The sequence below is a fragment of the Oncorhynchus tshawytscha genome, linkage group LG01 (assembly GCF_018296145.1).
Source record: "Oncorhynchus tshawytscha isolate Ot180627B linkage group LG01, Otsh_v2.0, whole genome shotgun sequence".
NCBI classification, from domain to species: domain Eukaryota; kingdom Metazoa; phylum Chordata; class Actinopteri; order Salmoniformes; family Salmonidae; genus Oncorhynchus; species Oncorhynchus tshawytscha.
In genome coordinates this window covers 19,648,687-19,662,014 of record NC_056429.1, presented here as the reverse complement: position 1 = coordinate 19,662,014, position 13,328 = coordinate 19,648,687, and the positions used below count along the sequence as shown (strand labels likewise).

Sequence of the window (13,328 nt, the reverse complement as noted above, 5' to 3'; positions counted from 1 at the left end):
CAGGGGGAGGGAGATAAGGCTAGACTTAGGCTGGCTGACCGGGATCTCAATTCAATTCAAGGGCTTTATTGTCATGGGAAACATATGTTAACATTGCCAAGCAAGTGAAGTAGATCATTAAACAGTAAACATTACACTCACAGAAGTTCCAAAATAATAAAGACATTTCAAATGTCATTATGTCTAAATACAGTGTTGTAACAATGTGCAAATAGTTCAAGTACAAAAGGGACGATTACTAAACATAAATATGGGTTGTATTTACAATGGTGTTTGTTCTTCACTGGTTGCCCTTTTCTTGTGGCAACAGGTCACAAATCTTTCTGCTGTGATGGCACACTTGTATTTCACCCAGTAGATATGATTTCTCTCTCTCTCTGGTGTTACAGGGCTGAGGGGGCTGGGGGGACTCCTGCTAAACACACATGTAGGCACGCAAGCATACACTGAGATGCACTGAGATCCATTGCAGTCAGGAAGGCATGCACAAACACATAAAATGAAATACTCACACACATGCACAAGAACACACCCACACACACTCTCACCCACCTCTTCTCTCTAAAGCTGACCAGCACAGCCACACTGGGGCTCAGGGAAAGACTCAGCTGGCATTGCCCAAATGAGCCCCCCTCCCCCCACACACACACACTCAAATCACATTACATTTCACAAAGCTTTATTAGCAAAGCATTTGCATTGTGTTATAAAGTAAATACTCCAGAAAAGCTTACTGCATCTTGTCTATGTCATACTGAGGATCCACTTGCGTTAGTTTCAGAGTCTCAGTAATGACTCTTGTGTTTCAGCTCACTGTGTTAATTGTGACTCTGAAACATATCTGATGATTGGCGAGCACGCTGAGTGTATATGTGTGCGCGCATGCGTACCTGCGTGCGTGTGTGTGTGTGTGTGTGTGCATGCGTTCGCGTTTGTGGCTCCCTCAGGCTGTGATTGACTGGTGTGCTCCACAGCCTCCAGAGGACTGGGTCCTTGTCATCCCTCTCATCCATCCATCTTCTCTTCCTCCCTCATTTTGTAAGAATTTAGGGTGATTTGCTGCTCTGTTTAAAATGCAGCTTAACATAGACTGACATTATCTCTCCTCGCCTCCACATTTCTCTCCTCCTCATCTCACCCCCCCTCTGCCAGACAAAGAGACAGCAGTGTTCTGTTGGCAGATTATTTATCCTCAGGTGTTTATTGACCAGCTCTCTCTTCTTCCTTTGTATCCATCCACCCATTCATCCATCCCTCTATTCACAGCCCTGCCAAAACTCCCTTACATGCTGACTAGACTGGGCGTGTGCGTCCGCCGTTGCGCGCATGTTGATTTTGTCCATCCACACCAGACGCGATCAGGCAACGCAGGTTGAAATATCAAAACGAACTCTGAACCAACTATATTAATTTAGGGACAGGTCGAAACACTTTAAACATTCATGGACATTCAGCTAGCTTGCCGTTGCTAGCTAATTTCTCCTGGGATATAAACATTGGGTTGTTATTTTATCTGAAACGCACAAGGTACTTTTTTCTGAGATGTTTGTAGAATTTTGACCCATTTTGAGTCACACAAAGTCGTGTGTTCTCTACTCCAACAATTAATCCACAGATGAAGGGGATATTTTGTCAGTTTCTAGTAATCTCTCTTCTGTGGACTTTATATGGTGGTTGGCAACCAACTTTAAGGTGCATTACCACCACCAACTGGACTAAGAGTGTGGACCTCAGTTCATCTTTCAAATCAGGCCGGAGCCTCCCGCCTGTCCGACGCTGCCGGAGTCTCCCATCCATTCGGGACCCATTTCTAGGGTCTCCAGTCCAAGGTCGGCGGTGAGGGTCGCCGTGTTTAAGAGGCCACGGAGGAGGACCCAGACCCTCCTCTATAGGTTCAGGTTTTGCGGCCAGAGTCCGCACCTTTGGGAGGGTACTGTCACGTTCTGACCTTTATTTCCTTTGTTTTGTCTTTATTTAGTATGGTCAGGGCGTGAGTTGGGGTGGGCAGTCTATGTGTGTTTTTCTATGTTGGGGTTTTGAGTTCAGCCTAGTATGGTTCTCAATCAGAGGCAGGTGTCGTTAGTTGTCTCTGATTGAGAATCATACTTAGGTAGCCTGGGTTTCACTTTTGAGTTGTGGGTGTTTGTTTTCCGTGTGTGTGTTTGTTGCCTCACGGTACTATTTCGGTTTCGTTCGTTTCACGTTTATTGTTTTGTAGTGTTCAGTTTATGTCTTTAAATAAACGTTATGGACACTTACCATGCTGCGCATTGGTCCTCCAATCCTTCTCGCTACTCCTCCTCAGAAGAGGAGGAAGAATGCTGTTACAACATGTGTGTTTGTCTTGGTCTTATCCCGTGTAAATAGCTGGTCTTTTTTGTATATATCTTAATCTCACTTTCTATCTACGAACTAAATATACTTTCCTGCAACCCGCCTCACCCAATGTGGTACGGATCTGCTATTTCTATTCCTTATAACTGGAACTTCCATCAGGAGCTCGTCAGCTAACTAGCTACTAGTCTTTGTTAGTCACAGCTAGCTGTCTTGCCTTTTTCTCGGTCACCAGCCAGCCTTAGCTTGGACAATACCTGCCAGTCAGCACAGCGCGATGTCAACCCAGAGCATATCGGACTGCTTCTCTCTACCACATCACTGGATTCCTGCCGCTCTGGATCGTTACACCGGATCATCGCAGCTAGCTAGCTGCAAAAGAGTGGCTACTGTTAGCTAAGGCCTCTGTCCAGAAGCAAGCACCAGCTAGCCTTGAGCTATCCTTGAGCTAGACCCATATACCAGCTAATTCTAGGGCTACAATAACACCCTTGCTAATTGGCCTGGACCCTTTATTGTCGACACGGAGTGAAGAAACAAAATAAGATTCTTGTTGACACATAGTTTGGATGAAATTATTGAATAACAACATGTATGTGTAATGCGTAATGCGAGCGGTGTGGTCAGCATGTTATGCACTCTTTTGGCAGAGAAAGTCCATGTTATTGCTGACAACTGGCCTACGCTGGAGAAAGAGAGGGAGAGTGAAAGGGATGAAGGAGAGGAAGCCGTGCTGATCTCTGTTTGTAGCAGGCTGCCAAGACTTTTGTCTGACAGATCCGGGATCAGTTGCAGTCATGGTTGTGTTGTTGGCTCGTCAACAACTAAATTATTAGTTTCTCTGTCTAAATAAAATAAAATAGCATTTTATTCTTCACATGTTTGTAAACAACAGGTGTGGACTAACAGTGAAATGCTTACATACAGGCCCTTCCCAACAATGTAGATAGAAAGAAAATAGAGAAATAATAGAAAAGTAAAACAAGTAATAATAAAAGTCTTAATAAATACACAATGAGTAATGATAACTTGGCTATGTACAAGGGGCACAAGTACTGAGTCGATGTGTAGGGGTACAAGGTAATTGAGGTAGATACAGTTTGTACACATAACTACGAATTGAGTAACATATAATAAACAGTAGCAGCAGCGTATGTGATTAGTAAAAAAAAATAAGTTTGTGCAAAAGGGTCAATGCAGATATTCTGGGTAGATATTGATTAACTATTTAACTAACTATTTAGCAGCCGTATGGCTTGGGGGTAGAAGCCTTCCCAGAAGAGTGGGGGCTGTTATAGCAACAGAGGGGGAACTCTCATATTAATGCCCATGATCTTGGAATGAGATGTTTGACGAGCAGGTGTCCACATACCTTTTGTCATGTTGTGTATATTTAAAACCAATACTTTTAGATTTCTACTCAAGTAGTATTTTACTGGGTGACATTTACTTGAGTAATTTTCAATGAAAGTACTTTTACTCAAGTATGATAATTGGGTACTTTTTCCACTATGGAGTCCACGATCAGCTTCTTTGTCTTGCTGACGTTGAGGGAGTGGTTGTTTTCCTGGCACCACACTGCCAGGTTACCTTGGCGTTCTTGGGCACAGGGACTATGGTGGTCTGCTTGAAACATGTAGGTATTACATGTAGGTATTACAGACTGGTTCAGGGAGAGGTTGAAAATGTCAGTGAAGGCACTTGGCTGCTGGTCAGCGCATACTCTGAGTACGTGCCCTGGTAATCAGTCTCACCCTGCGTCCTTGTTAACCTGTTTAAAGGTCTTACTCACATCGGCCACGGAGAGAGTGATCACACAGTCGTCCGGAACAGCTGGTGCTCTCACGCATGGTTCAGTGTTGCTTGCCTCGAAGCGGGCATTGAAGGCATTTAGCTCTTCTGGTAGGCTTGCGTCACTGGGCAGCTCGTGGCTGGGTTTCCCTCTGTAGTCCGTGATAGTTTGCAAGCCCTGCCACATCCGACGAGTGTCAGAGCCGATGTAGTAGGATCCGATCTTAGTCCTGTATTGACAGTTTGCCTGTTCGATGGTTCGACATAGAGCTTGGCAGGATTTCTTATTACCACCCGTGTTAGTGTCCAGCTCTTTGAAAGTAACAGCTCTATTCTTTAGCCTGTAACCCATGGTTTCTGGTTGGGATATGTACGTACGGTCACATGACGCATGATGCAGTCAATGCACTTATTAATGAAGCCGGTGACTGATGTGGTTAACTCCTTAATGCCATCGGATGAGTTCCGGAACATATTCCAGTCTGTGCTAGCGAAACAGTACTGTAGTTTAGCATCCGCTTCATACCACTTCCGTATTGAGTGCATCACTGGTACTTCCTGTTTGAGTTTTTGCGTGTAAACAGGAATCAGGAGGATAGAGTTATGGTCAGATTTGACAAATGGAAAACGAGGGAGAGCTTTGTATGCATCTCTGTCTGTGTCTAGCTACATGTATTACTGTTGTACAGCATCAATACAGTTTATTGTAGACACAGTCCAGTGAAAATAAACCCCCTCTGTCTCAAGGCCAATAGGAGAGTCCCTGTTCCCTCTTCCCTTTCTCTCTTCTGACTATTTCACGTCCTCTCTCTCCCTTTCACCGCGCACACACAAGCCAGTCTACACACACACACACACACACACACACACTATATAATTAGCTAGGTCTTCTCTACCCTTTGAACAGAGCGATGTATCTATCAGAGAGCTGTGTTGTATAATTTGGCCTGTATTGAGATGGGACAGGCTGGCAGTGTGTGTGTATAAATAAGCTCCTGTCAGTCAGTGTAGAGGGGGTGTCAGGACTTCCTGTGTCCTCTAATCTCGTTTGTCTCCCTTTGTGTGTCAGAAACATGTGTTAGATTGGAGGGATGGAGGACACACAAATAGACAACCATCACGGAGGGAGGCAGGCAGGGATGCAGGCAGGGGAGGGAGGATAGAGAGAGATGAAGGAAGGAAAAGGATGAATAGGGTAATAATGGCTCAGTGGGAAGGCTGTTAAAGAGGGTGAGAACGCCTGAGTGAAGAAGAGAACATAATGAGTCTCAGGGCAGAAATAGGTGAGGCATGTAGTGTGTGTGTGCATAGACGTGTGTGTGCATGCTCATTTGTACATTTTCCTTTGTACCATATGTCGTGTGTGTTGCCACATTAGTGCTTTTCTGTGTGTGTGTGTGTGTGTGTGTGTGTGTGTGTGTGTGTGTGTGTGTGTGTGTGTGTGTGTGTGTGTGTGTGTGTGTGTGTGTGTGTGCGCGTGCATGCGTGCGTGCGTGCGTGTGTATGTGTCTGTGTATGTAGAATAGACAACAATTCAATGTCCTCGACTCCTCACGTCTAGAGAGAGAATTTTCAATGGGCCTCTGCGAGTTAGAGAAAATGGATGAAAGAATGGCATTGAATGCAGTGAGGAGAGGGAGAGACCTGCATGAGAAACTGGAGTCTAATAACATAGCTGGCCTTTCAAAGCTTCTATCTTCCACTTTCTCTCTTCCGGTCTCATAATCTTTCTCTATTATTTCTCTCTCTCATTCACTTGTGGTAGGCTGGGTTTGAAACCAGGTCACCTGCATGCCACATGACTGTTAGTCCGTTGATCTAAAGCCAAGGTATGAGCTTGAGGAGCTCAGTTGTCACCGAACTACCTCCATCACGTTTACTAACCGGATTTGCCTCAATGAAATGATCTAACTTTGATAACTGTATGAAATGGTATGGACAAAGTGTCTGTACTTTCATTGATGTATGTGTTTGTTGCTCCTGCTGCTTCCCCGAAGAAAATTACCCTGATGGCCCAAGGGGCATGAATAATGTTGTGCTATATTACCTTGTATGAAACATAAGATGAGACTGAAGTGTGTGTGTGTGTGTTGCAGGCGGAGATTGTGAAGCGTCTCAGTGCCATCTGTGCTCAGATCATCCCCTTCCTATCTCAGGAGGTAAGTATCACTGACACACACACACACACACACACACACACACCTGGCTGCACTGGCTTTATAATACATTGTTCGTTTTTTTGTGTGTGTCCGGTGACAAGTGTGTGTCCACTGAAGGGAAGGTCACAGAGCTGGCAACTGTTTTACATTGATCAATACTGCCTCTGTGTGTGTATGCTCACTTGTGTGTGTGTGTTTACGCAGTGTGTGTGTGTGTGTGTACATTTGAATGAGTAAATAGGTGTAGGTTTGGGTCGTTTGAGTGTGTAGTCCTGCTGCGTACGTTTGTGTGGGTATGTGACTTTTTTTCCATGTGGGTGTCTGGTAGCTCAATCAGTGCATACATTAGTACTGCATGTGCATACAGTATGTTTTCTTCAGCGAGTGTTTGTTGTGATATTTGTATTATGTGAACAGTATGTGACAAACGGTGTGTTTGTGAATGAGATTACAAAACATATGTCAGGTACAATATAAGTATGTGGACACCTCCTCGTCGAACATCTCATTCCAAAATCATGGGTATTAATATTGAGTTGGTTCCCCCTTTGCTGCTATAACAGCCTCCACTCCTCTGGGAAGGCTTTCCACTAGATGTTGGAACATTGCTGCAGGGACTTGCTTCCATTCAGCCACAAGAGCATTAGTGAGGTCAGGCACTGATGTTGGGCATTTAGGCCTGGTTCACTGTCGGTGTTCCAATTCAGCCCAAAGGTGGTCGATGGGGTTGAGGTCAGGGCTCTGTGCGGGCCAGTCAAGTCCTTCCACACCAATCTCGACAAACCATTTCTGTATGGATCTCGCTTTGTGCACAGGGGCATTGTCATGCTGAAACAGGAGAGGGCCTTCCCCAAACTGTTGCCACAAAGTTGGAAGCACAGAATCGTCTAGAATGTCATTGTATGCTGTACCATTAAGATTTCCCCTCACTGGAACTAAGGGGCCTAGCCAAAACATGAAAAACAGCCCCAGATCATTATTCCTCCTCCACCAAACTTTACAGTTGGCACTATGCATTTGGGCAGGTAGCGTTCTCCTGGCAATAGCCAAACCCAGATTTGTCTGTCGGACTGCCAGATGGTGAAGGGTGATTCATCACTCCAGAGAACGCGTTTCCACTGCTCCAGAGTCCAATGGCGGTGAGCTTTACACCACTCCAGCCGACGCTTGGCATTGTGCATGGTGATCTTAGGCTTGTGTGCGGCTGCTCGGCCATGGAAACACATTTCATGAAGCTCCCGACTAACAGTTCTTGTGCTGACGTTGCTTCAGGACAGATGATTTTTATGCGCTAGACGGTTCAGCACTCGGTGGTCCCGTTCTGTGAGCTTGTGAGGCCTACCACTTCGCGGCTGAGCCGTTGTTGCTCCTAGAAGTTTCCACTTCACAATAACCGCACTTACAGTTGACCGGGGCAGCTCTAGTAGGGCAGAAATATGACAAACTGACTTGTTGGAAAGGTGGCATCCTATGATGGTGCCACGTTTTATGTCACTGAGCTCTTCAATAAGGCCATTCTACTACCACCAATGTTTGTCTCTGGAGATTGCATGGCTGTGTGTTCGATTTTATACACCTGTCAGCCACGGGTGTTGCTGAAATATCCAAATCCACTAATTTGAAGTTGTGTCCACATACTATTGTTTATACAGTGGCTTGCGAAAGTATTAACCCACCTTGGCATTTTTCCTATTTTGTTGCCTTTTACAACCTGGATTTACACAACATGCCTACCACCACTTTGAAGATACAAATTATGTTTTATTGTGAAACAAACAAGAAGTAAGACAAAAAAAAATGAACTTGAGCATGCATAAGTATTCACTCCCCCAAAGTCAATACTTTGTAGAGCAACCTCTTGCAGCAATTAAAGCTGCAAGCCTCTTGGGGTAAGTCTCTATATGCTTGGACACATCTAGCCACTGGGATTTTTGCCCATTCTTCAAGGTAAAACTGCTCAAGCTTCTTCAAGTTGGATGGGTTCTACTGGTGTACAGCAATCTTTAAGTCATACCACAGATTCTCAATTGGGTTGAGGTCTCTGCTTTGACTAGGCCATTCCAAGACATTTAAATGTTTCCTCTTAAACCACTCGAGTGTTGCTTTAGCAGTATTCTTAGGGTCATTGTCCTGCTGGAAGGTGAACCTCCATCCCAGTCTCAAATCTCTGGAAGACTGGAACAACAGGTTTCCCTCAAGAATGTCTCTGTATTTAGCGCCATCCATCATTCCTTAATTTCTGACCAGTTTCCCAGTCCCTGCTGATGGAAAAACATCCCCACAGCATGATGCTGCCACCACCATGCTTCACTGTGGGGATGGTGTCCTCGGGGTGATGAGAGATGTTGGATTTGTGCCAGACATAGCGTTTTCCTTGATGGCCAAAGAGCTCAATTTGAGTCTCATCTAACCAGAGTACCTTCTTCCATATGTTTGGGGAGTCTCCCACATGCCTTTTGGTGAACACCAAACATGTTTGCTTATTTCTTTCTGCAATGGCTTTTTTTCTGGCCACTCTTAGGTAAAGTAAAATGTATTGAATATTTTGAAACAATTAATTTTTTTCACTTCACCAATTTGGACTATTTTGTGTATGTCCATTACATGAAATCCAAATCCAAATATATTTTGCTTACAGGTTGTAATGCAACAAAATAGGAAAAATGCCAAGGGGATGAATACTTTTTCAAGGCACTGTATATAGTGTATGTCTATGTGTTATGAGAAGCACACAGCGGGATAAATAACATGTGTGTGTGTGTGTAGCATCAACAGCAGGTGGTCCAGGCAGTGGAGAGGGCCAAACAGGTCACTATGGCCGAACTCAACGCCATCATTGGGGTGAGTCACCTCTGGTCACCATGACAACCCTCACACCCCCAACAGTGACACTATCAACATCAACACACACACACACAAAGACACAGTCTACAGGGGCATGCACACCTCTACCTATGCAGTGTTTAAAGTGCAGGGGTGTAAGTAGAGAGTAATGTGATCAGAGCTCCGACAAGCTCTCACTGTAACACACACACACACACACACACACACACACACACACACACACACACACACACACACACACACACACACAAAAAATAAGCTGTAATAAGACCCAAGGAAAATAGCCTCTCTTTATCTGTCTGTACCCCCCCTCCTCTCCTCTCCCTCCACATCCCATATATTTTTCCCCCCTCTGTTTTGTTCTCTCCTTCTGCCCCACTCTTTCTCTTTCTCTCTCTTCCTGTTGCGCTATCTTTTCTCTATTCCTCCTTCTCCCGATCTATCTCCCTCCTCCTGTCCTCCCTCTCTTTCTCCCTGTGTTCTCTCTCCCTCCCTGTGTCCTCTCTCTCTCTCTCTCTCGCTCTCCCTGTCCCCTCTCGCTCTCCCTGTCCCCTCTCTCTCTCTCTCTCTCTCTCTCTCCCTGTCCTCTCTCGCTCTCCCTGTCCTCTCTCGCTCTCCCTGTCCCCTCTCTCGCTCTCCCTGTCCCCTCTCCTCTCTCTCTCTCTCTCTCTCTCTCTCTCTCTCTCTCTCTCTCTCTCTCTCTCTCTCTCTCTCTCTCTCTCCCCCTGTCCTCCTTCTCCCCCTGCCCTGTCTCCCTGGTGTACAGCAGCAGCAGCTCCAGCATCTGTCTCACCACACCCCAGGTATTCCCCTGACTCCCCACCCATCAGGCCTCTCTCTGGGGGGAGGTTCAGGTCTGCTTGCCCTTACTGGAGCCATGGGGGTCTCAGCCCACCTGGCCTCCAAGGATGAACGCAACCACCTGGACCCTGAGCACCTAAGAGGTACTACTCACTGACTGACCTCCACGTGAAGGACACTGGTGAAGAACTGTTGAACTGAAATGTGTCAGCTTTTGATACAAAATAACCACTTGGTTGAACTTTTGTTGAACTCAAAGGGTGGCGGAATATTTTGAGGAACAGCGCTCATTAAACATTGAACAACTAACAAATGGCATTATGTTGCCTGCGAGGCTGTATTGATGGAGGGTGACTAGATGTTAAACTTGTAGGACCCAGGTGCAGAAAAAGAATGAGAGAGAAACTGAGCAGACAGATGAGTGCTGAATGAATGAACGGGAAGACAGAAAGCTTTGTGTCTCTGAGGAGTGGAGACCGAGATGGAGAGGGCAGCACTGCAGATTGGAAACATGTACAATACAAAGCTTGTGTTTTTATTGCACTGGGACAGGCCTTTTTCAGGTTGACCTTGGCATGCTGTGGGGCTGTTGTTATTATTATCTATGCTGACGTCAATCCCCTCTACCCCTTCCCCCTCTACCCCTCACCCCCTCTACTGCTCCTTCCCTCTTTCTGTTCCCTTCACAGAGGCTGCGCCAAGCAGGGTAAGTAACCCCAACGTGTGTGTCCGTTCGCGTGTGTGTGACTGTGAGACCCTCTTTAAAGAGGACCTCTAAAAGGGTCTGTTTTGTTGGAGAGTTTCCATTAATAGGACCAGCACCTAGGTTAGCATAGCTAGTACAACAGTAGAACAGTTCTGTTGTTCCTTAACTCAGGCCCAATGGTAGGGTTGCAAAGAGAGGGTTTGGTATCTTTCAAGTATTTTATGTATAGTATCACAAGACATATAGCGGCCATTTTGAGTACTTCAAATTATCACAGGTGTCTGTAATTATCTCTGGCCCTCTCTCTGGCCTATATGAAATAATTAAATAACTAATGACAAAGCTGTTAAACATGATCCTAAATGTAAACCATCAACTTAGTGAATACCATTAGTGTTTAATATGAGGGTTTCAGCTTGAATATTTTATACACACTTATTTATTTCACTATGTTAATATGTCTTTGTTGTCGATGTTTTGGCATCAAACTGGTGGCAGTTATGAAAAAAGACAGTAGTTGGACGAGTTGTAATGTTAATTGAAAATAATGCCATTGTTGATTAGATGCTTTATTCATTAATTAGCCAATTTTTCTCTTGAACCATATGGTTTATATATTAGAAACTCATGGACAATATGAACACAGATATAAAAAATGAAAACTATATATATGAATATATCATTTATAAATATAAATTACCAAGGGGCCTCCAGAGTGACTTCACAAAATAGATGGCATCATGAGGGAGGAAAAGTATTTGGATATATTATAGCAACATCTCAAGGCATCAGTCAGGAAGTTAAAGTTTGGTCGCAGTGCTAGCTGTGCCACTAGAGATCCTGGTTTGAGTCCAGGCTCTATCACAGCCGGCCGTAACCGGGAGACCCATGGGGCGGCGCACAATTGTCCCAGCATCGCCCGAATTTAGGGGAGGGTTTGGCCAGCAGGGATGTTCTTGTCCCATCGTGCTCTACCGACCCCTGTGGCAGGCCGGGCACAATGCACGCTGACACGGTCGCCAGGTGTACGGTGTTTCCTCCCGACACATTGGTGCAGCTGGTTTTCGTGTTAAGTGGGCATTGTGTCAAGAAACAGTGCTGCTTGGCTGGGTTGTGTTTTGGAGGACGCACAGCTCTCGACCTTCGCTTCTCCCGAGTTCATATGGGAGTTGCAGCGATGAGACAAGACTGTAACTAAAATCAAATAGCTAAATGATACATATGACCATCTTAAAACAATTCAATGTCAGCTTATAACCCCCCCCCAAATATGGATGGCGGAAGGGAGGGAGGGAGGGAGGAAGGAGAGATGCATATCAATTGCTATTTGTTAAGTTGTGCTTATGTGATTATTATTTTTTAATGGAGAGGAAGAAAGAAAAAGCAAGGGAAAGAGCGAGAGAGAAGAGAGGGAGGGACAGATGGAGCAGAAAACTGTGGTTCTTTGTGTTCTGGTCTCGTCCGTCCAACCAGCTTCCTGTCTGTGTCCTCCACAGTTCAAAAGAACAGAACGTTCCATAGGAGTCAACCGATGAAAGAGAATAGAGTTAGCCCACATAGACCCCAGAAATAATACTCCACTTTGATGTTTTATTCCTCTGTTATGGTGATCACACCATGCTCTTTCTAGTATAAATAGCCAGAAAATTGGCTTCTTGTAAAATGATCAGAGTCATATTTGAGAGTCATATGAGCTTTTCCGTGTCAGGGAGAAAGTTAATACACTTTTAATGTGTTGTTTGATTGCATTTTCTGTATGACTTACCTGTTGTGTGTCAGCTCTTTTTATTTGATATGTGTGTGTGTGTGTGCAGAGTAAGTCTGTGTCGTCGACAGACAGCCAGCAAGTGGAGGAGCGCCAGGGCCCGTCGGGGGGGTACTCCTCCTCCCAGGGAGGGGGCGACGCTAAGAGGAGGCGCTGTGATGACAAGGAGCCCCTCCCACCTCACTACGTACGTATGCCATTCAATTAAACCTGCACTGCAGTATTAACGCTGGATCAGCCCCAAGTCTCTGACATCACAGGTCAACCAGAGGTCACAGTCATTCTGCTAGTCAAATATGTGTTTAGCTTGGAAGGGTAAGACATGCAATGGCCAAAATAGATTACCCTAGTGAACATGATCTCTTTCTCTGTGGAGTGAGTATTCTGATTGACATAGCTCCTCTATGAGAACTGCCTTAAATATCACATCAGTGTAGCCTCTCGTGAAGGGAGATGTTGTGTTTTTAAAACAGGCTGGACAGGGAGCTCTGTTGATCATCCGCCTCTCTGTACTACATGATGTAATGGTTGTTTTTCTCCCAGCTCCGGTCTGTCTACATCCAGGATGTTTTTCTCCTAGCTCCAGTCTGTCTATGTTCAGGATGTTTTTCTCCTAGCTCCAGTCTGTCTACATCCAGGATGTTTTTCTCCTAGCTCCAGTCTGTCTACATCCAGGATGTTTTTCTCCTAGCTCCGGTCTGTCTATGTCCAGGATGTTTTTCTCCTAGCTCCAGTCTGTCTACATCCAGGATGTTTTTCTCCTAGCTCCAGTCTGTCTACATCCAGGATGTTTTTCTCCTAGCTCCAGTCTGTCTACATCCAGGATATTTTTCTCCTAGCTCCAGTCTGTCTACATCCAGGATGTTTTTCTCCTAGCTCCGGTCTGTCTACATCCAGGATGTTTTTCTCCTAGCTCCAGTCTGTCTAC

The 13,328-nt window shown here is 45.2% G+C and overlaps 1 protein-coding gene across 2 annotated transcripts in view; it reads left to right on the top strand.

The window, feature by feature from the left end:
* The window catches only part of LOC112236020 (transducin-like enhancer protein 4), an 86,049-nt gene that overhangs the window by 43,641 nt on the left and 29,080 nt on the right, over positions 1-13,328 (top strand). The window contains exons 5-9 of one of the 2 annotated variants that reach the window (XM_042306406.1): positions 6,222-6,284; positions 9,051-9,125; positions 9,898-10,072; positions 10,619-10,635; positions 12,450-12,587. In XM_042306406.1, coding sequence (XP_042162340.1) covers positions 6,222-6,284; positions 9,051-9,125; positions 9,898-10,072; positions 10,619-10,635; positions 12,450-12,587 — 468 coding nt within the window. Of the gene's footprint in view, positions 1-6,221; positions 6,285-9,050; positions 9,126-9,894; positions 10,073-10,618; positions 10,636-12,449; positions 12,588-13,328 lie in introns of both variants that reach the window. The other variant, XM_042306363.1, reaches the window with a different exon arrangement.